The sequence below is a fragment of the Solea solea genome, chromosome 14 (assembly GCF_958295425.1).
Source record: "Solea solea chromosome 14, fSolSol10.1, whole genome shotgun sequence".
Taxonomy (NCBI): Eukaryota; Metazoa; Chordata; class Actinopteri; order Pleuronectiformes; family Soleidae; genus Solea; species Solea solea.
Window position 1 is genome coordinate 8,734,970 of NC_081147.1, and position 24,314 is coordinate 8,759,283.

Genomic DNA, 24,314 nt, shown 5'->3' on the forward strand with positions numbered 1-24,314 from the left:
TTGGAAGCAAATATGTCATATTCCTGGATTAACTTTTCTGAAAACAACTTATTGCATTGTGCTGTGTGCACATACTGTACATGAACCCTTAAAATCCAGAGGGGAAAGTTACCTTTGGTCATCGGTAATTGATTTTTAATTTAGTTTGAATGCACAATTATTTGGCGGCCCCGACACACATTCTTTGATGTCTTTTTCTCCAAAAGGTTTGACTTCACTGGCTCCTTACTGGCCAAACTAGACACTCAGTGGCCCCCAGGTAATTTGAGTTTGAGAGCCCTGGTCTACGCTGTCCATATTCTCTGTAATGTTACACTCACACATGTCATAACACATGCAAACTGTATTTCCCTCACATATGAAGGGATTAAAGTTGAAAGAGACAACTTTCTGGTATAAACTGGTCATTAGGATGTTAAAACACTGATTATTTTTTTTGCCACCAGGTTGGTGCCATAGATGACTTTATGTCTCAAAGGAACTGAGTTACTACCAAACGTGAATATTAAGCATCTGTGTTTACTGTGAAACAGCACAACACCTGCTCTGTGTCCTCTTGCTACTGCTGCATCTGCGTGCAATAACAGGAAACACTATGGACACATAAGTTGTCTAATGTCTCTTGAAATAGCTTTCAAGGTAAGAAAAGAGAACAAAACAACATCAGCTGTCTCAAAACCTCACATCACAAGTGACACTAACTGGGACTCGAATAAGTTTTATCACTTTTACAGGTTACATGCAAACTCAATGAAGTAAACACACGTTTCATGTTGTTTGCGTCACAAATGCCACAAAGACGCAGAAATCATGTTTGCTTGAGTGGCTGGAGGTGAAATATTTGAAGTGAAAGATGTGGATGACTTAATGTTGCACATATTTTTTAATTTATTCTCAAAAGCATATCAATAGCTTTTTATAGACTTGTATGTGCTTCTATAGCTCTTACTATGTGTTTTACATGTTTTATCTGTTTATACGTTTTATTGTTCCTACCATGTAGCACTTTATTATTTTCTTATTTTTTCAAATGTAAGGTGCAATATAAATAAAATGCATCATTATTATTACTCCTGTTATTATTATGGGTATTATAAGGTTGGTACTGCACACACTTAGTAAGTCACTTGCCAAGTTTGAAGCCTGTCAAGCAAACTATTGGACAGTCACATGTTCCTTGCATGTATGTAGATTTACGTGCATTATTCAGATTAATGGAGCAAGAAAAGACAACAGACAACAGACAACAGGAACGCTTCTGTAGCCATGATTGACAACTTGAACGATGACTGTGGCAAGAATCCATGCCACTGTTATTGATAATCTGACATGGTGTCTATTGTGAAAGACAAAAATATTGTGTAATCTGATCCTGGAATTAGTCTTCACACAGAGAAGAACAATGAAAGTAATACAACCGCAAGCCACACATAAGATCATAGTGGGATGACTTTCCCCACTTTGTCCCTAAATTCTCTTGCTGTAGTTGTCGCTGAAAGGGCTCCCAGGCAGAGTGCCAGCATCCCCGGGGAGAGTCCAGACATTTGCCACTATACTGTAGGTCCTCAAACAGGAAGAAACACATTAATCACAGGAAAGAAATGGACATTTGAAAAAAAAAGAAAAAGAAAAAGCAACAGTTATGTAGTGTTTGGCGATGTTCCGAACTCATGAGATAACAACTGGACCAGAGGTCGAATCCTTCAAATCCTAATCCTTCTGCTCAGCTGAAGTCACTGTTATGGGCAGATGCTGAAAATAACACTTAAGGGGAAGTGATCAGTGAGTCACTAAGCTTATTTGTCCTCTTTGATTTAAGTGTGCATACTTTATGCATACACACAAACACGGACAACCGTCACTGACCCCATGGGACAGTCTGATAAAGTTATTAGACAGAGACAACAACAACATCTAGAGCTTGAATCATCTCTTTTAATGCTACAGTACCACCCACACATCAGGCCAGAAAAGCCACATACTGTGGGCTTTTACAAAGGAACATCTATCAATCCTGAACAGTGCATGAAGTGAAGGGAAAAAAATAAGTGCCAGTACTCCCCTTTCATCCTGATGAGGCAAATCATTAGAAACTAAATAATGAAAAGCTTTGGTAAATAAAAGATATTTTAAATGAATATAACTGTTCTCCTTTCTCCCTTTAGGGGTCGCCACAACGGATCATCTGCCTGATAGATATTGTTCTTTTTTTAACAATACAAATAAAAACTCTAGACAATAGGAACAACAAATGGTACACAAATAAAAGTGCCGGTACTCACAATAGTAAAATAGTGAAGTGCCAGTACTGTGTACCGGACAGTACCGGCCCACTTCAAGCACTGATCGTGAGAATGAAAGAGGACATTCACAGCATCAATAGATTGATAGCAATGGGTCTATATGTGTGATACACTCTTCAATATCGCCAGTCTTGGATGAACACATACAGGTATCATCCAAGTGTTTTGTGTAAAGTTAGAAAGAACATCAATCGAAATAATTCTTTGTGCCATGTTATGTCCTGTATATTCTTGTCGCAGTTATAGGAAAAGGGAGGAGGGTTACTCAAAAATATCAATTCAATAATCTCCCTCCTATCTTTACAAGAGACTTTTCGTGTTCACTTTTCCATAATAAGCTCACTTCTCGATACACAATAGAAAAATCAATTACCTAAACATTTTCTAATGCTCCTGTATTTTTCATCTCCTTCTCTGGTCTGTTGAGAAAATGACCACTTTTTGAGAATGGACAACAAAAGGGCCCTTTGTAGTCAAACCATCAGGTCATGTGACAGACTCTTTGATCACATCGATGTTTCTCAAGCATGAGCCCGCCCGGTGAACTCTATATTGTAACAACAACTACATAGTTAAGGAAGTTACTTTTCTCCCTTGCATGAGGAGAAACTTTGCACACAGTCTGGGAGAAGGTGATACGACGCAAGCGAAAACCCTTCTTTCCAGCAGGCTACCCCTCATTGATCCTGTTCTTCTGAGAGGGGATGATAAACAGCGGGGGACCTTTTACCTGAAAGAGGACAACAGAGACAGTCGCACTGCCAATAGTGATAATGACAGTGTAATAGTCTGCAGCAAAAGTCCCTTTAAAAACTTCTTGAACTTGGTGAACTCACTTACGCTGAGTGCAATGAACAAGTTCTGCAAAACGCTATATGTTCCATTTGTAGGCCGAGGTCCCTTACGTGAGATTCCAAGACGGCTGTGACCATAAAACACGGCTACTTTTACCGTTAATGACATATTTGTTTCACATTAAATCAGCAACACAGACTTTTTAACTGCAAACATGTCACTAAGCTGATTGTGTGCACAAGATAGTGGGTTGAGCATTGATATTAACTGGTATTGCCAACAATGGCTAGTTTGTGTCCATCGGAGCATAAGTTCTTACGTAAACAAAGGTATTTTTTGTGAAGTCAAATAATGATTCTGATTATTCAATGTAGGGGTGGGACTCGCAGGGTACCTCAAGATATGACACGTGATGCATGGTCCGTGACACATGAAGCAGTGACGCCTGCGACTGTTTATTGTAGAGTAGGGCTGAAACATCTAATGGATTAATCGATTATACATTGCTAAACTAATTGTTAATTAAGTAGATAATTGATTAGTGGGTTAGAGTTTTTTTTCAATACTACAACAAGCTTTCTGATTTTTCAACTTCTTAAATGTGAATCATTTCTGGTTTCTTTGCTTCATGTAACAAAGAAATCATTAAAAGTGAATAATGTTGGTCTGTGGACAAAACAAGACATTTCGGAACCTCTTAATTTACAGGTTTGAAAAACACTGATCAACATTTTATGACATTTTATGAACCAAACAATTAATCGATTAATCGAGAAAATCATTGACATATTAATCAATTAAAAAAATAATCATTATTTGCAGCCCTACTTTAGAGTGCCTTGATTTGTTAATTAAAATATCGATATTTACCCTGGAGGATCGATTATCATACTGCACAGGTAAGGACAACAATATATCACTAAATCGATATCTTGACCCACGTCAATGTAAGAGCATATTTTAGCTGCTAAACTAAGATGGTGCAAATTATGAGCATGTTATTGTGAACATGTCAGCATTAGAGCTTCAAAGCTTCAGTGTGGAACTTCTATTGCCCCCCGAGGACCTCTGGGTAAATATCAAAACGCTGCCAGTGTCTCTTCACTCATTGCATTCTTTTTAAAATCGGACCCTTACATTCGTGGTTGTGATAAAAAACACAATTTTGCAGCCAACTGAATGTCTAGGTTTATTTTTTATCTAAGACTTTTCTCATCATCCAACTGTATTGGGCTGCCTTTCTAAAAGCATCGCTCTGTGAGAGTCAAAAAGAGTTTGACAGCTCAGAGTTGGTCAACCTAGAGTTAAGGTTTTAACTCAGAGTTTGTTGAACCTGTTTTCTGAAACGAGCCCAGGATTGAGAAACACTGCTGTATGCTGAGTCTGTGGAGTAAACATGGTTTGGATGGCTACCTCTAGTGGCCTAAGAAATGTCATGCATGTGCTTTTGTGACTCACCTGACACCTACTGTATATGCTGCTATAATTACTTCCTGGCTCTTTTGTTACTCGCACCTTAGTGAAGGCCAGAGGGCGGATACATGTTGGTGTATTTTAATAAAGTCTTTTTAACATTTTTGATTTCACAGAGTGAGTGAGTGCTTGGAATGATTTGGTCTTTTTTATGTTATGCACGACAGCTTAAAAATCCCTTTGCTGTGTCAAATCCCTTTGATCAGTATGCACTTTCATTCACTTTCATTATTTGTTGAAATGAGGTCTCACGCGTAATGCATACTTAGAATTGTTCTCAAGAAATTCCCCCATGTGCTAAAGTTCCTCCCTATGGAGCTGCTACTGTGCTGCAGATGCTGTAACAATAAGCAGGATTTAAAATAATGATGGAACATCTGGGTTTTATAATGAAAAAGAAACTCACCAATAAAGATTACTAAAAGATGAAGATGTCTGCATAGCATCATTGTCAGCATAGAACATTAACTAAACTGTGTGTGTCTGTGTGAGTGAGATTGTGTGTGTGCGTGTGTGTGTGTGTGTGTGTGGGGGGGGGGGGGGGGGGGGTAGACAGCAAGAATGAGTGGGAATAAAACATTATCACATTATCATTATCACAACTTAGTAGGAAAAAGAGTGTTCTTGTAATTAACTGTTGTGATTCTGCCTCAGCTCTCCTTGCCCAGTGTCAGTAGAAATTCTTGACATAACAATTCAAATTCACTGTTATTAACACTGTATTGATGCATGTGTCTCTGCCAAGTGAATACATGTCTCCAGTCATGTGTTTATTTTATTTCAGTCAGTCAGTCAGTCATCATCTACCGCTTAATCCTCTGCCAGAGGGTCGCGGGGGGTGCTGTGCCAATCTCAGCTACATCGGGCGATAGGCGGGGTACACCCTGGACAGTTCGCCAGTCCATCGCAGGGCCACACACAGATAGAGACAAACAACCATTCACTCTCACACTCACTCCTATGGTCAATTTGGAGTGTCCAATTTACCTATCCCCACATTGCATGTTTTTGGACTGTGGGAGGAAGCCGGAGAACCCGGAGAGAACCCACGCACACACGGGGAGAACATGCAAACTCCATGCAGAAAGGCCCTTGTTCCAGCCGGGGCTCGAACCCGTGTCTTCTCGCTGCAAGGCGAGAGTGCTAACCACTACGCCACCGTGTGGCCCTTATTTTATTTCAGGCATCTTTATTTATTTTGTTTTCTCATTCGCTTTCTGTTGCTCTGCCACTAACTTATTAAGATAAGATATGATAGACTGTATTGTCCTGAAGGAAACTTGTCTTGGACACATGCAGAATCCGCTGTTTAACAATAATAAAAATGTACATATATATATATATATATATATATATATATATTATTTATATATATATGTTCACCTTTTTGCAATAATGAATTTTCTGCAGTAACAGGAGAGTTTAACTTCTCTCCTTTCCCGAGTTGTTTTGTAGGTCTCATGTGAGTTTGGTAAAATATGAATCTGCATACCCACCCCCCCACCCGCTTTTCATTTGCATAAGTGCACACTCACACATGCATACGCACCAACTAAGCTTCGAGAAGCCCAACCAAAACAAATTAAATGCCACAGTGGTGTGTTCATATTGAATCTGTTTTTGCTAACAGGCTCGCTCATTAAGAGAGAAGGGGACTGTGGTCCAGGGCGCACAATCCACCACTTAACAGGTCGCCCACACACTCCACCACCATCCTTGCTTGTGTTTCCATACTTTCCATCGCTCACACAGATGAGATCATCACACTGGTTTCTTTGCAGCTGCTTCGGTTTGAGGGCATCTGGGAGACATTCCAGTGCTTAAGTACAGTTCACAGGCCCAAGCAGAGCTTCTCGCCCAGCCGTGTAATTCTGTAACGCTCAACAGCTGCAGAACATGGAGTTATGACACTTAACCATGGACATCATCTGGGCTAAACTTAACCTGGAAGCCTCTCATTTCAAATGGAATACTATGGTGACATCTAGTGGTCAAACATTAATATGATACAGAACATAAATATTGAAGATAATGGACATTTACAGTGCATGTGTTGGGTTGTGATATTTGTCTTGGTTTCTTGTTTCCTTTTGCTGTGATCATTTTATAATCCACAGTACTGATATGTTAAGATTGTTATTATCAATTCAGGCTTTGTGTTTTATGAGGTCTTCTCAAAAAAAAAGTCATACAGTCTTTAAACCATGAGTAAAATTAGCTTAAAATCAATTACCATAACACAGTTCAAATAACCATAGTTATTATTATTGTTGTTGTAAAAAACATATTGCTCACTGCTAACGATCATATTTAGGATTATATTCGGTCTATAATCTAGCTACAGGTGAAGGTTCGACAAAGGGAGTGACACAAACCTACACTTGATTTTGAAAACAGTCACACACACGTACAGGTAGCTCAGTGGTACAACAAGTCGTCTTTCAATTGGAAAGTTGTGGGTTTGATTCCCAGCTCTTTGGGCTTTGGGCTTTGGGCCAGACACTTAACCCCACGTTGCCCCTGACGGCTGTGCCAGCAGTGGGTGAGTGGGTATGAAAGATGTGTAAGAGAAAATTGGGCTGCACCTAGATGTGCTGTATGAAAAACTGTAGAGTAACGAGTAATCAAGACCAGAAAAGCACTAAACCATAATAGAGAGCATTTAGGTGTGTGTGTGTGTGTGTGTGTGTGTGTGTGTGTGTAGTTCAAAATGCATTTATGACAGTGTAGTTCCACAGATTTTAACACTGCGTCAGTGTTCACCTGCTTGAGTGGAAGTTATGTGCTTATTTTCAGTCAAGGCTCCTTTGTCTGTTATAAAAAAACAAAAAACATTTTGAGAAGTCAGAGTGAGAGAATGAAAAATCTAGTGCTTTGTCTGGTCACTTACTTGTCTTGAGTACCATCTTCTGGCATACTCATGTTTCTTTTCATTTTCCTTATCTCTGTACATTTGCCCTATTTTCCCGTCCGTGTTATTATTCTTTCATACGTGTTATCAAGACATCACATCCTCCTCAGACCTGGCCATTCCATTGTGACAGAATCATCCGGTTTGGTTACAACTTCCGTAAATGTAATATCTGTTAGCCCGTCTCCTGATGTTGTTTTCTTGTTTTTTTTTTAAACAGTACACAAAGTCATTTACGGCACACATTATTTAGTTTAATGGTTAAATAATACTGATATATCAAAGTCATTTATTTGTATTTGGAGCAAACATGACATGATTAGAAGATTTAAATGAATGGAGACAGGCCTGACAACACCTATAATTACCACCAACACCGGTAATTACTCTCTGAGAACTTTTGTGTGGCTATAAATAAACACAGAATGTATTACTGTCACACCTCTCAATGGCATGTGGACTTAAGACCTTTGACATCAGACTGTCAGCTCATTTGAATCAGGCCTGAAGACATTATCGTTTACTGCAGCTTTTTCTTAAATTCTCAAATAATCATCTTAGTTGTCAATTAATTCTTGTCTTTTAAATGCACTTTTTTTTTTTATTGGAAAATCACACCTTTATCTCTCGTGATTTTAACCCTTACAACATAGAGCATTTCAGCGGCTTTTGTCCGTTACAATGTTCAAACATTCATTTGGCTCGTTTTTATGAACAAAAAGAAAAGAAAAACTATTTTGTGACTTCTGCACAATTATTGCTGGTTTATATCACTACTAAAATGAGATAAAAATGAATCATAACTTTGACGCAACAACACATAAGAAGATGAAAAAAGCCAGAGTATGTGACCTATGAACACACCCCCAAGATGTATAAGGAGTTAGTATATAGGAGTGTAGTATTCCCACAGCAATTTACCAAGGGTGCACCTGTAAGCACTTAAGGTTAATGATTATTTATTTATTTTTAATGTTGATTTAATGTATTTGTGTATGAATAATGCTCTAAAAATAAACTTGCCTTGTGTACCTAATGAAATATTGAGAAACATTTACAAATGCAGTAGCTTTCCGTATTGTGTCTGAGATCTTAAGGTGGGAATTAAATAAAAAGAAAATCAAAATAAAAGTTCAAAAAGAAAATCTAATGATAAAATAACTTCAATAAACAAATTGAATCATTTTGCTTTCATTATGGGTTTTACTTGTCCTCAAAAGTTAATGGCAGTAGTTTTGTAATTCACACAATAATCACCCATATTTCCACATAACAATGGGAATGCACTAACATCATCTATCTGTATTCTAAAATCACACAAACACACACACACACACAAACACACACAAACACTCACACACACACCTCTGTTACAAAATCTCCAGCACAATTCCACAACCAGTCTGTCACGTAAAAACCCTCCCCGCCTTTGTCTTTTTGTCTATGACACACGGTGTTGTTGCCTAATGTTCAGCAATAGTGACGACAAAAACATGAACAAACTGTTAGTGAAGTGAAAATCTGGCAATATTACGAGGAAACAGAGAATATTTGTGTTGTTTGTTTGGTCACAGTAATGTGATACAGATAAAACATGAAAGGACATTGTTGGGAAGGAAATGTAAATCTACTTTTTCTACTGTGGCGAGTTTATGTTTTTTGTAAGGGTTTTGTAACAGTTCACAAAAGCCACGGTTCGGCCCATTTTGCAGGTTTTGGGTCATGGTTTTCGGTTCAGTTTGGTTGGTTTTTTTCTATTTGTTTTTATACTCATACCATACCATGTATCAGATCTATAGCCTAATAATTTGATTTTTTTTTTTTTATCAGATATTCTTAAGGCCATATCATGCAATCTTGCAAAAACTGAAATAATGACTCAGCTTGACTAGGGACTAAGCACATCATTGTAACAATCCAGAGATTTTGAAACAGTAAAAGGGGAGACATTGCTGCATTTACACGTTTATATATTTATTCTAGTTTCCATTCTGTCACTTACAGAAGAGGATTAGGGCCACAGAGGAAAAAAGATTAAAGTCTGAGATTAAAGTCAGAATTCTGAGATTAAAGTCAGAATTCTGAGTTTAAAGTCAAAACTCAAATATTGTTTTCCTCTGTGGCCCTAATCCTCTTCCGTACTCACTGCTTGTGTCAGTCACAGTTAGAAAACTTTCACTGGCCTTGGCGGTCCATCTATCTGTAGTAGTAGCCACGTAATCTGTGTCGGACAATTCTTTGACAATTTGTCGTCGTGTCTCTTCATAAAGTTCAAGAATCACTGTTGCTGAAGTGACAGCGGGATGGAATATTATATGCTGAAATCCTGCGTCCTCCACCACGGCATAAGGCTGCATAACTTTCACTATAAACATCCCGATCGCTTTACGTATGGCTTTTGCCCTGTCTGACTTCTCACCGAGTGCCTGTTTAAATGCTGCAGGGCACATCCTCCAACTCTGGGGCTCCTCCTGCATCTTCTCGTGACATTTTTGCAACTGACCTGTAGGACTCAACAGTTCACGCCTCCTCATACCAAATGTAAAAATAAAACTTCACTGGGTTACTGGCGCAATGCTTACGCTACGTTGCGCATCATAAACCGAACGGTACACACGTTTTTCTATTTTCAGCAAGAATAATAATCACTTCCAAATGTCTTTGGGGGTTTAGTGTTTTAAAAATCTTCCCAGTGCTTCAGTAGTTTCTACATAGATTCTCAGATCTAGGGTCTATAACTTAAGCTTTTAAAATAAAAAAAAACATTGCGAACACAACCACTCGTGAAACTAAGCCTAACATGTCATTTGTCATTTACTGAAGTTATTTCATGCCTTTTTCTTGACTTTTTGAAGCTTATTTGTTTCAGTTATCAATAATGCTTCACCATCTCTATCTCTCTTGATCTAGATCAGGGGTGTCAAACTCATGGTTCTGGCTCGCCAGCCGTATGTTTGACACCCCTGATCTAGATGCTTGAGACTGAGAGTGAGTCAGAGTCAGTGTGTAGGGACAGTGGAGAGAGTTCCATTGCTGATGTGAGTGATGAAGGTTGCAGGGCCGTTAAAATGTGACGTGGATGCTCTCAGAATTTTTTGGAGCCTCATTTATTTGAAAATTGCCAATCGGTCTAGAATGATTCTACTTGATGGTGAATCATTCTAGGCTCGACTCACTTTCAAACTGCAAATCCCAAATGCATACTCAAATCAATATTTATTATTTTGAGTGCATTGTAGTCACTTACTTAAAGTCATTACTATTTTAAAGGCATAAGTAAAATGCACTGTTGGTGATAAATGGGTTTAAAAAACAGTCCGATGCATATGGACTAGTTGAATGAGGACCCATCCACATGGAAACTGCCTTTTAGGGGACCGTAAACAGTATTTTTTGAATATGTGTCTCTGTATAGACGGCCAATACTACTTTATGAAAACGATGACATCATATTCCTCAGCTCTCTCATTCATTGTCTTGTGTTTGGAGACTGTTTAACAGCGTTATCTGTCAAAGAAATGTAACTAAAGTCAACCTACCCCAGATACCCCAGAATGGTATCTACTAAATAAAAATACTAAATATTATGGGGGAGCCCCACACCCCCTGCCAGTAGCCCCCACAAATGCTTGTGACGCCCATGGCGCTCACGCATGAAACGCACGTTCTTATGCGCACGCTTACAAAGGCTCCGCGCATTCAGCAGACTGCTGTTTCCGCTTTGCTACAGGTGTAAAAATGTTACGTATTTTTTTTCTTACGGACGTCAAAGAATAAAATACATGTGGAGGATTTTGAAATGTAAACACTAAAATCATCCGTCATGCGAAGAAGGAAAAAAGCGTGTAGTGAGGACAGCTCATGTCTGAATAAGAAGGCTGACTGGAGTTAAAACAGGTACATGGACATGGTTGCAATAACATCTTAACAATGTGTGGCGTCCTGAAAGTGAAAGGGGAAACTTCCCGCTCCCATGAAAGTAAACAAACAGCACGCGGCAACTTGAAGAATGTAAAGGTCGAATAACGTCGGGGGGAAACTGAAGAGGCAGTGATGATGATGAAGTGAGAGGAAGCAGGAGGTGAATACCTGCCTATGTTCATGTCAACGTCGATCGAAAGCGAATTTCCTCTGGAATTTTCTCTTCAAGCCCATATGTGGATGTGAGGAAATGTCTCAGTGCTGTCACTAGTATAAAGTGTCCCGCACTGAAGAGCTGCCATCATCACTTCAGGACGCCGATGCCAAGGTAAAGTCACATTTTACTCATCTCCTAAATGGATCATTAATACTATTTAAATATAAAGGGCCATTTATCCTCTTTTTGCCTTCTTTCTTTTCTCCAAAGCACTGTGTAAACATGTGATTTTAAAGTACAACCACCACTACTACTGCTATTATTATTATTATTGTTATTGTTGTTGTTGTAGATGCAGGTTTTAAACAAGTTATGTGATTAATAAACTATGAATGATTGTGGCTCTTCCCAAACATTATGAACTAAATGGCTTATTGCTAATGAGCAGGTTCATACTTACCTGATTATGTTTCCAGGATAACATCCTGGAGGTATGTCTTACATTTTAAAGATGATGTCTTAAAGCTACACATCATGCTGTAAGCTGTAGATTGTATTTTGTTAATTGTCTTCAGCAGCAGTTTTGTGTTGCATTTGAGGGTCAGATCTGAACTGAGTTTGCTAATTAATGGCTTCTCCTTTTTTGTTTGTTCTTTCTTAAATTGGATTGTTCACACATCTGTCCTCAACTCTCCGCCTCTGATCTCTCTCTCAGATGAAGGCACTCACTCGGAGCATCGTCCTGTCCGCGTTTCTACAAATCTGCAGCCAAAATCCCATAAGCTACTGGACTCTGCTCCCGAACGGTATGTTTGACCTCTCTGAGAATAAAGTACTCCAAGAACAAACATTATTACACGAGTGCTTTGCAAATGTACTTGTGGGTGTGTCCTAGTTCTGGTTGTGGAGGTGAATGGCTCTGAGGGGACGCAACCCTTGAGCTGCTTGGGGTCACCAGAGGATGGACTAAGGAAAGACAACAAAAGTCAGGATATTTTTTGGAAGAACAGTGGGGTTGAGGAAGAACAGAGAGGAAACACCTACTTGGTGCAGCTGACGGAAAGCTTAGGAGGGGGCAACTACAGCTGCCACAGAAAGGACGGATCACTCATCAACTACACTGTGGTCCTGATCCAAGAGGAGGAAACTATGAGGAAGAAGATTCTTGTAAAAACTGATGAAGGTAATCGTATTAAAAACAAATGAAATGAATTGGTACAAGTTTTCAGTTGTCTAATTGTTTCTCTTTGTGTGTGTCTCTGTGTGTTTGTGTGACTATATTTTCGTTAGACGATTATTTAAAGTGTTCAGCAAAGAATTACAGTGGAGAGTTCCACTGCTCTTGGACCTGGGACAGAAATCGTAACAGCAAAGTAGCAGTTGTTGAAGCTTGGCGGTAAGTTACATTACATGTCATTTTTTCACAGTTCACAAATCTCTCCAAATGTTTTTAGTTTCCTCCAACCAGTGCTTGAAGTGGGCCGGCACTGTTATCCACACTTAATGTTTCTATTTGGAGTACCAGCATTTGTTTACCAGCGTTTAGCTTATCCCTAAACAAAGTATCGTTTCCAGTGGTGCACGACATGACATTCACCTGTTCTCACAAGAGTCTAGTGTTTGTTTCTAGTGTCTAGAGTTTTTATTTTTATTGTTAAATAAGACTTGTTGCCACACATAATAGCAGGACACCAAATAAAATGAACTGTGTGCTTGAAGTTTAAATCATTGTTGGATATGTTGAGGATCATCTTAATGTACAAGTGTAATAGAAGTCAAGTTTTTAGTCATTTTAATATGGATTGGTGTTGTGAACATTACTAACATCTTCTTTTATTTAGTGTTTAATGATTTAGTAATACAGACATACCCACCTCTCTGCCCACACCTGACCCAGCTGAGACTGTAGTGTGACACCCACAATCCCCTTCTTGAAATGAAACATTTCAAATAATGTAATTATTGCATTATGCAGCTGTAAATGTGATCATTTATGTAATCAGTAATTGCTTAAGAAAATAAATAATAAAATCTAAAACTGTAAATCTTCTGGATTTTCTCTTTTGTGCAACCCATTTGTGACAACAGCGACGGTCATTGTTCTCTGGACGCCACTGTCGGGCACTGGACATGCTCCTCAGGTCAGAGATCCTTTAGATGTGTGGTGGATGATAGTGGAAACAGTATCTCCTGCAGGGATAAACAGCACTGCCCTTATGCTGAGGAGGGCCAGAAGATCAATGTCAACGTTTACGTGAGGACTGACCACTTCCTGCTGGAGAAACACTCGAAGCAGTTCTATCTGTCGGATATCGGTGAGACTTTTTAGTTCCTACTGTACAAGCCTGTGGGGGCAGAGTTCTGGTCTTGGGTTGCTTAACTTGGTCAGGTCTAGGTTCAGCAACATTATGTGCTTGTAATATGAGGTCATCTGACTACCTGATATCAGGCACAAGCAATGGTGAACTCACAAAGCAGAATCCAGACAGAGCAACAGTTCAGGATCTTTATTATTTACACAGAGACCAGTCCAAAACAGTATCCAAATCAGCAGGCAAAAGAGAAGTCAAAAACAATAACAGTCAAAGCAGTCACTGGGGAATATAGAATATAACGCTGGAAACTCTCACACAAGGGTAACAACAATCTGGCACCGAAGGAAGGGAAGACAGAGACTAAATACTCTGGAGACAATGAGACACAGGTGAAACACAGAGGAGGGAAACCTGACAGGAAGTGGATCTGAAATCAGACAAGACATGAGTACCAAAATAAAACAGGAACCAATGAATGAACAGAAAAGCACAACTTAACAAATAACATAACTTAAAGGACAGAACAGGACATGACACCTGAAGGTTTTTCAGGGGGAATTCCAAGTTCAAATTGTAAAAGAAAGGTTCAGGCAGCATGAGTCATTATACACTCAGATTAGCAGGGGTTAGGGTCTGGACACATCTTGGGTTTGAGGTCAAAACACATCCCACATCTTTGCGATGTGTTTGAGAAAAGTTTACACAACAGACCAACTCTCACATCGTAAATAACTATCCATCATCTACCAAATGTATCGTCTAGCCAACATATAGAGATGAACAACTATTCACTCATATATAGAGTGTCCAATTAACCTCTGGATGTTTTTGGACATGTGGGCGAAAACTCACACAGTCCACACAGAAATGCACGAACCAGCAACCTTCTTTGGTGTGAGGCAAAAGTGCTAGCCACATGAACCGCCATACATTTTTATCAGAAAATGAATGCAACTGTGGACTGAAATAAATGTGACACTGATTGTGTTGTGTAATGAAGTCAAAGGCAGTTCAATAACATATTGGAGTGGCCGGGCAGTGCATTTGAATTCACACCATTGTTTTTATTTCATTCTGTTCTCTGCTTTAACACTTTGATAGTGAAACCTGACAAGGTGAAGATCAATAAAGTCAACAAAACAGTGGTAGAGTGGAGTTACCCGAGCTCCTGGAGCAGTCCCTACTCGTACTTCCCGCTCACGTTCCAGATTGCACAGCTCAAGAGGGGATGCAAAAAATGTGTCAACCCATGCACTCACTCAAAAGCTGCAAAGGTAAGAGGAAGTTACTCACTGTGATGTACATGTTATAATAAAAGAACTGAAGTGGATTATTATGTTTCCATCAAATGACAGGAAGTCCCTCAGTTTATAGCTGAACTTCTCAAAGAATGTCACTTGAAAGATGAATGACTGGCATGTGATTTGTTTTGTTTCTCAGAACGTCTACTCCACAGACATTTGTCACTTTAAGGTGAAGCACAAGGCCAAGATGGTTTGTGTCCGAGCTCAGGATGCTCTGTGTAACTCACAGTGGAGCGAATGGAGCCACTTCAGGTTGGTGCCTCCCAGTGGTACAACACGGAACATTCACCTTTTTACCTCCTACCTTTTTCCCACACGTTGTGCTTTGCATGTTCTGCTCTGTTGCCAGTCATGTGACAGCTGCTCTTCTCTGCATTATTGTGCATCTGTTTCAGCTTCCTGTTTTTAACTAATTCTTTCTGCTACTGTTGACTGTGGTGTGTTTTGATCTTTGGTCTTTGTACAGAGAATAGTTCTTATAGCATCAGGCCTATTTTTTTAAGTGTGCTCGTCAAAGAATCTAACTTCCTTTTCCCTTGTTTTCCGTTACAGATTAACAACAAAAAAACAAAGGGTCAGACATCAGCAAACAAAACTATCAGAGGAACAGTGGAGTGATAATCCAAACTTTGGACATCTATAATTTTCTATTTATTTATACATATGCTTTTTTTTTTATCATCCAACATTGTTTTCTTGTGGTCTGTGTATTATGTAACTTATTGATCATAAGAAAGATAAACAAATAAAGTCACATTTTCAACAGCTTCATTGTTTTTGTGGAAGAAATTAAATCTCCGCCTCGTACAGCTGCCTTTAGTTGACTGCCATGTGAGGAGAGAACATAGGCTTCAATCACTGTTTCACTTTCACCATCAAACCATACGTTTAAATGTCATTGGCTCTGTCTCTGAATTTTGTGGCTTTTCCCTTAGTAGTCAAGTGAGAGTGCGGCTTTTGCTGGAAGTGTCCCTTCTTCACTTTATTGTGTAACAACCATTCTTAGTACTCACATTCAGCCTCAGAGTCATGTGTTTGTTTCCCTCAATCTCTGCATCAGTTGTACATCCTCTTAATAACTTTAAAGGGGTGAAGAACAGTTCAGGATCAGTCACAGACCTTTCTGTAAAGCCTTAGCTTAAGTTAATGGGGGAAATTGTATTAACTGTTAAAGCTCCTTAAATGTTCTGTAACATGAAAACTGAGCTACCAGACAGAGTTCCTCAATACACTTTCAAACATCCCTCTGAGGAGGAATCATAAAGTCTTACAGTATATTAATAGTTGTCAGAATACTGTGTTTTCTATTGTTCACACTAATCATTGTTTTCACCTTCAGTACCAGTGACCTTTTCTGCTTACAGTAAGTTCCCATTTCCTAACAAAATGAATTGTTAGTTTTAGAGTTTTTGACTAATGACCTAATGGGATGTTGATGTTTGGTCAATCGTCACAGCTGTGGTGTTATCAGGAGTTGGGAGACAAAGTATAGTACTTACTTGATCAGAACTTAAAAGATAAGAACTGCCATCGATTTTTGTTTTTGTTTGGAGGATGTAGGTTGTGGCCCAAAGAAGAAATGAATAGACTATGGTGGTGTGCAATGTGTAAAAATGTGAGATTGTTTGCAGTGTATTTACTGTATGTAATTTGACATCATTAATGCAGCTGCTATTTATGACTTGTTATATAAAAGTAGTATTATTCGTATTAGTATTATCTGTTTACTATTATATTATACACCCAAAATCTCGAAAAATCAGTGTTCATGGTTATTTTTGGTGGGGTGAGATTGCTTGTATCTTAGGACACCCAATGGAACATAGTCTGGTTAGAGTCCTATATGCTTGTAAAAAAAAATCACATTATGATTTCACCTAAAGAGGGAATGTCTTGGTTGATCTGTAGTATAAATATCCAGCAGGACTTTGAGAATGATCTTTTTTTTTCAAATTGTCAGATTAGATGTATACATGACGTGTTCAACAAGACAAAGAAGTAGAAACTCTTAAATACATCTATATTATTTTGTCATGTCTTCTGTTACCATATTGGTGATCATATTCTTCAGGAAATCATTTGGGGATTTGTGGTTTTCCATGGACACAAGATGAGAAATGTCCTTTTGTGATCAATATTTTATTTCTAATAAGAGACTCTCACAAAAAGCATTTTTTGTCACAAGTTTAATCCTGTGGAAACGGTGGAAACAGTTACCAGTTGTGGTGGATAGTGTCCTTTTTGCTCTTCACGGTGTGAAAATGCAGATCCACACAGCTTGAAATTCCAGTGTGGTTGTCCACAAGGTGTTGACGCAGATCAAGTCACTCAGATCAAGACTAACATTATATGTCACTTCTAAGAAGAGCCCAAATAAACATTTCTGCAGCCACAGCAGAGTAGAAACACTACTCTTCCCAGTATTGGATCATATGCTTTGTCAGCTGGTCAGGAGATTGTGGTTAACCTTCTCTTCCCTTCACTGTCCCATAAAGAGGAAGAGGGGAAGTGATGTGAGCACTTTCAACGACCAAATATCACATTTTAAACCTAAAACATCTGACCTTTAATTGTTTGGTCATATGCTGTATTTTATACAGGGCATTTGACACTTTTTTGAAAAATGTTCCTACTTCTGTCTTTGCATGTTCCCTCATGCAAGGTCAAACTGAAGAACAATGTCTTCTACAGTAATTAGAATAATGTGTGTTGCATTACATCTCATTCATGATAATCTGATATTAAATATTTCTTTAGTAAAACATGTCAGGTTAATTGGGATGCTATTAAAGTTTGAACTAATGTTGTCTATACAGTAAATTGTCATATAAATAAAAGAAAATCCCTCCCCACCCCAAAATGCTCCACAGATAAAGGAGTGATTAGATTTATTGTCATATCCTGAATCTTGGTTTAATATTGTGTATTAAATGTGTTTGTCTAACTTTATATATTACAAGTCAATTATCCCAGAGCACGCAATTCAGAACATCAAACAGCTTTTTGCCTAAAACCAATTTATGATTATATGGCAAAGAAAACTATAAAATACTAACACTCTGTGTTTGGTCTCTTCGTTTGAAATGTTTATATTGGAAAATATAATTGTTCTATTATTTTTCTTTGCTCTGCACATGTGTGTGTATGTGTTAACCTGGATGATCTAAAACAATCACTAATACACAGACATGATCTCTTGGCACCGCATGTAAAAGGAGAACATGCTTCTGTTGGGGACACTGATGTATGTAAATGATGTGTGTAAAACAGTCATGTATGTAAATGATTCACTGAACATTGCGAGTCATATAAATGAGCTAATATTGTAGATGAATCAGTCATGACCTTGGCTCATTGTTTTATGCAAACATTAGGTTTGAGTGGAGTTAATGGCCACTTCCAATGATGACATGTTCAAACACACTGAGCTCTTTTTATTGAGAAGCTGAATGGAAAAAAAATAACTGAGATTGTATGGGTTTTTTGTTTATTTTTTTAATATTTCAAGTCAACTAAATAAAATGTGGTCAGAAGAGATCTACAAACCTTGACGAGGCATAGCCAAATGTGACTAATGTAGTTTAAAAATAAGGTTAATCTGATTTTTTTACAGATAGTCACAGACATATTTGTACATTTAAAAGAAAAATATAATGTGAATGCAAAAGTAGCAACTGAGTAACAACTTGATCCAGTAAAAAAAAGATAAAACATTTTTAGTATTAATTGATCATACGGCAAATGGAAATGTTCCAAAGAGCTGCAAGTATGTTGACACTGAGTCATTTAAACTGGGGCCACTTCAATAATCAGCCGACAATGCCAATACATATTTTATAGATTTCAGAAACAGTACAATGGATAATCACATTTAATTTGGTCAGAAAAGGCCATAGAGGGCACTTTACTTGGACCTCGGCCTTCACTGGCTATAAACTGTGAAAAACAAACAATTAACACCAATCACTAACTTCACAGAACTCTTCATCCACAAGAACTAAGAACAACAACAGTGGGGTTTTTGCTCAGGCTCTGGTGAAAGCCCCTAATGGAATTACCAGAATTGAATTACTATATTTCAAATAATCCAAGGTCCATGGAGTGCATCTGATGCTTGTTGTTTGCTGGAGGATTAAGAGTGAAGTGAATCCCTGTGATTTGTTCTAACAGTTTACCTTCTGATAAGACCAATGACATTTCCAACTTGTTGTCATGAATTTACGGCCTCGTTGACCTTGTCCACGTTTGTTGACCGTGTGAATTAATGGGCGCAGACACACAGTGATTTGGACAGATGGCATTTATCAGTGTGCTACTTACTATGCATGTGCTACATTTGAGAATAAAACCAACTTGAGTGGAAAACTGTATTCAATGGGTGCATTCTCTCTTTGCAGCCACTAGAGGGTGTCATCGCACCAACATTGTGAGTGTGGAGTTTCGTGGTCGGGTCCATCTGAAGTGAGGGAGGTCATCACTAGACAGTGAAACAGATTTGCTGAACAGAAAGTTAAAAAAAACAACATTTGTATTGTGCTCATATGTTTATAATCAGGAGGAGAAATATACACTTGCCATTGTTCGCCTTTGATTTCATCTTTAAATCAAGTCCTTTATTCCTGTATTTTTGCCTCACTATAAACACTCATTAATTTTTTTTAATATAGGTATCAAGGAAACCATGCTGACAACTTGTCTACACATTTAAATAGTTAACATCTATATTTATCTCCTTTTATGTTGACTGGGGAGCATATTGTTAGACATAAGGCCCATTCTCATAAGCATATGCCTGATTTTTTTTTTTTTCTTTACAACTAGTCATTTTTACGAGTCTTCAATTCAATCGGGCCATTATTATCATCAGCTCAACCTCTTGATTTACAGGAACATCTGCTGGTTGTGTGGCAGACGGTGTGCGGCGCCCCCACCGCCTTTTCTGATCAGTTACTTCAAAATGTCTATTAGAGTTATAACACAGCGGATTTTTAATAGCCTCCCCATATGTGGACACTTGAGCATAAGTCGTATATAACACACACACACACACACACACACAGGTTTTCATGGCTTGTCTTGTTAGGACATTTATTTAACTTGCATTCATCTTATCCCTACCTTAACTATAACTAACATTAACCTTAACTTCTCTTTGTGCTGTGATTGTTTTTGTGGAATTAATGGTGCTGTGGGGTCAGCTGTATTGAGTAATACATTGTAATTATGTCTTTGTTTTCTCTCATGCTGTGTGACATTCATCTGTATCTCTTTTATCTCTAACTGCTTAATGCTAACTTGAACGTGACCTTTGTCCCCATGAGGGCCAAAGAAATCAGTGTCCTAAGGAGGCAACAAAAACGAGTACTTACCCAGGCACACACTTATTTTTACACAGCGCTCTGTGTGAAGACACTCATAGAATTCATGCGTGTCCATGCCCCTTACCCTAACCTTAACCACATTTTAAATCTTAGTCCTAAACTTAACCACTTCCTCAGAAATGTGGTTGTGCCTCACTTGGACCAGGTTTTGGTCTCCACAAGGACTACTGGTCCTGACAAGGTCAGTGTTTATGCCAGAAAAAGTCCTAAAGAAGTTGTATTTTTTTAAGTACACAGAGAGACTGTCTAGTCTCCGTGACTCCATTACCTTAACATAACTACTGGTCTACCCCTAACCCTAACTTTAACCTCAACCTCATCCAATAACACGCCTTCACCTTAAAATGCAAATAATGTCCCCATAAGGAAACAAGTCCCCATAATGTGACTGCGTTAACACATTCAGGTCCCCACAATATCAGGAACACCTGAGACACGCGCACCTTTACATCGTTTACATGTCCCACGCATCCACAGCCTGCGTGTAATGGCCACGAGATACTTTGCAAACCTTTATGTCTGGCTGCCATGGTGTTAGTGAGTCACAGTATTAACATGGCTGGATCACCGGGTCCCAGCTGACATCTCCTGTTTTTGGATACCGGAGCGGTGATATTTGGGCTAACACTGAGACTCGGCGCTCGCGCGCAGCGATATTAATACACGTGGACGTCCCCACGGGCCCGGAGTGTCCGCGCTGGCCCGCATGCCGACCAAGGCAGCCAGATCTTGGCGAGAGAGACCCGGGCCACAATCAAACAAATGTGCTGAAGGATAGCTCTGACCGTGTGTCTGTGTGTGTGATTTTTTTTTAATTGTACTATTTATTGTGTCGTGCACTTAAACGTGGGTGCTGCTTACTTTTTTCCTTCCACAGCAGAAGACATAAATAAACAAACAATAATGAGAAGATTGGGGGTTAACCTTGACCGTTTATGGCATTTATCAACTGTCTATATATATGTGTGTAAAGGTGCGTTTTGATGTGTCTTATTGTTTATTCAACAATAATACTATATATCATTGGCATCAATATGTAAGCGATATACTACTATATATAAAGTGTGCAAACAGACTTTGAAATAATGTTTTTGACTGTTTTGTCATTTTCTGTCTATAAAAAAGTTTAAAACTACAATTCACTCAGGAGCTCAATCAAATATTTAATTATTTGATTATCCACCGTAATAATTATAAACACTGATGTGAGACTTTCTTTTTATCGTGATATCGTCTTTTTATGGCCACGCGCCATTGTTCGAATAAAAAACAAACACCGTTTTAGACGAAACAATATAATAATATTAGCGCAAATCAAAGCGTGCAGTTTTAACTAACGTGTGATGTGAGCAATTAGCGACGCGCAGAACTCCCCCAATCCAACAATTCTTGATAGAAATCTTAATTTTCAGAGATGCCCCTCCTGATATCAAAACGACCCTCGCGCTCTCTCCATTTCATTAGAATCAGACAAACAGATGGCCCCAGACAATTCAATTTGACAATTCAGAAATGACTCTGTAGGTAATGATGAGGGGAAACCATGAGCGCGTGCAGAGCTGCAACATCCTCACTCACTTTAAAACAGGATGGACTTCTATGTGCAGTGTTTCTGAAACATTTCTATGTTTGTTTGTTTGTGTTTTCGTGTCACTGTGCAGTTATTCTGGAGTGAGTGCATATTGTTGGACAGCCGGATAGAGAGAGAGCGCACAGTTTAGATTTAATCCTCATGTTTATGTTGGATTCAGCACCAGATTTATGTAATGCATCTAATCAGAGCAAATTTCAAACCATCGGGCTGTAACAGAATTAAAAAAAAAATGTAGTGCGCGGCTGCTGCCAGTATTTTTGTGAGCGGAAACTTTACTTAAGCCCATAATCTGCCAGAGATGGTTCTCACTTGGACTGCAGCTCCGCAGCTGATTCACTTCTCTCTCGCTCTCTCTCTCTCTCTCTCTGGTTCTCTCGCTCTCTCTCAGGAGAAAAATATAACATTTCAATTCCCCTTTATGTTAAAATGAAGTCACTGTTGTGCTGCGTCAAGATTAAGGTGATGAAGAAACACTGTTGAAAACTCAACTGTGGATAATTGTGTGATGATTTCTGAAGTAAACACACACAAGTGCTGCAGATCCTCGTTTCTGTCTCTTTATAAAGAAACTAAATACGTTCTATCTGATTTTTTTTGTTGAAAGCATTGATCAGATGCTGTTTGTTTGGTCTTGTTTTGCAGACACTTTCATCTGCAGCTCAAGTGACGCCGGGAATATGTTTCAACACTCTGCTCTTCAGTCTCTGCGGTTAAACTGCGTGGATTTTTTTTTAAATTTTATTTTACTAATCTTCTCCCCTGAGTTGATGTTTGATTGTCGTGACAACATTAATTGCCATCTCTAAGCGCACACACACACACACACACACACGCACGCACATACATGCACACACACACACATACATACACGCAGCGCACAGCTTCTGGCTAAGTGGCTGGGGCGGGACACAGCGTGGGACGAGGCGGGGACAGCAGGCAGGCAGGCAGGCAGCGTGCTGGTCGGGTTGGTGGACAGCTGATTGTCCGTGTTATTAACTGTGTTTGGTGAAGAGTGGGGGGCGTTCCTGCTCTGACTTATAGACCCCGCCTCCATCACCTAGTAGTTCTCTCGTGTTTGGCATCACAGCGATGGTCCAAAGTGATTCCTCAGGGAAGGAGAGAGCGCAAATCATCGGAGCTGGAGCTGATGAGCAGCAGCGGAGACGCACTTCAAGCCGGGGACTGCCTTTTTTTCTTCCCTTAATTGCGCGTAATCTTCCCTTTCATTCGTCTGATGAACAGAGGAGAGGACTTTGTGAAGAAAGAGGGCGAAGCGTGTTCTTCATCTCCTTCTCGCTGTGGACTGTTTGTTGCACAAAGTGACATTTTTCTGTCAGCTGCTGCTGCTGCTGCTGCTGCTGCTGCTGCGGCACCTTGATCCGGGGACCGTCGCCAACTCAGTGCAGCCTCTCATCCTGCGCTTCCCCTTTCATCGCGCTCACGTTGATCATCTTCATAGCTGCTGCCGCCGCCGCTGCTGCTGCTGCTGCTGCCTCTCACCTCCTCCTTCTCCTCGGTGTTTTTCCTCTGGAGTCGCAGAGGTGCAGCGAACCCTGGATGCTGACAGATCCCACTTTTCCTTCCACATGTCGCATCTTTTGTTTACTTTCAGAAACACACGCGCAACTCGACGCCAAGTGTAATAACAGACCACACCACTTTGCTCCTCTGACAGCGCGATCAAACACACGCAAGCGGAGGGGAGGCAGAAAAAAGGAGGATAGAGAGAGAGAGGGAGGGAGTGAGTGAGAGAGAGTGAGAGAGAGAGAGAGGGCGACAGTGTAAAGGTGCGTTTTGATGTTTGGCATCCACGAGAGCATCCAGAGGAGTGGGAGTAGTATGAAAGAAGAGCCCATGGTGGCCGGGATGAACGCGGTTCGGACATGGATGCAGGGCGCCGGGGTGCTGGACGCCAACACAGCCGCCCAGAGGTGAGCCTGAAGCGGCCGCGGCGCTCTTGCGCACCGGCGCTGGTGGAGACCGAGATAAAGATGTGCGGCGTTAAAGACGGAGCGGCCGCAGCATCACTTGGGGCAACACGCGCTCCCAAAGGACGCAGTTGTTGGATAACCTCTGTTCCTGCTGGCTTTTTTTTAAACTTTTAACTTTTTTAGCTCTAAAGTTCAGAGTGATTTAAAACATACAGCATGTGCATGTTTG

The 24,314-nt window shown here is 39.6% G+C and overlaps 2 protein-coding genes across 6 annotated transcripts in view; both read left to right on the forward strand.

Annotated features, from left to right (window-relative positions):
- Window positions 1-11,228: 11,228 nt before the first annotated feature.
- Window positions 11,229-15,878, forward strand: il12ba (interleukin 12Ba). The gene is made up of 8 exons (XM_058649890.1): window positions 11,229-11,731; window positions 12,276-12,366; window positions 12,456-12,743; window positions 12,851-12,956; window positions 13,649-13,875; window positions 14,977-15,149; window positions 15,316-15,431; window positions 15,732-15,878. Exons 2-8 carry the CDS (start codon window positions 12,276-12,278, stop codon window positions 15,820-15,822), a joined length of 1,092 nt encoding a protein of 363 aa, XP_058505873.1. The 5' UTR covers window positions 11,229-11,731; the 3' UTR covers window positions 15,823-15,878.
- A 7,630-nt stretch (window positions 15,879-23,508) lies between these two features.
- The window catches only part of ebf1a (EBF transcription factor 1a), a 53,339-nt gene continuing 52,533 nt past the window's right edge, over window positions 23,509-24,314 (forward strand). For all 5 annotated transcript variants that reach the window (XM_058649885.1, XM_058649884.1, XM_058649886.1 and 2 more), the window contains exon 1: window positions 23,509-24,085. In XM_058649885.1, coding sequence (XP_058505868.1) covers window positions 23,952-24,085 — 134 coding nt within the window. In that variant the 5' untranslated portion in view covers window positions 23,509-23,951. The remainder of the gene's footprint in view (window positions 24,086-24,314) is intronic.

Coding starts and splice junctions, on each gene's coding strand:
- il12ba (XM_058649890.1), top strand. CDS start 12,276: ATGAAGGCACTCACTCGGAGCATCGTCCTGTCCGCGTTTCTACAAATC. Junction 15,150..15,315: donor CTCACTCAAAAGCTGCAAAG/GTAAGAGGAAGT, acceptor TTTGTTTCTCAG/AACGTCTACTCCACAGACAT. Junction 15,432..15,731: donor AGCGAATGGAGCCACTTCAG/GTTGGTGCCTCC, acceptor TTTCCGTTACAG/ATTAACAACAAAAAAACAAA.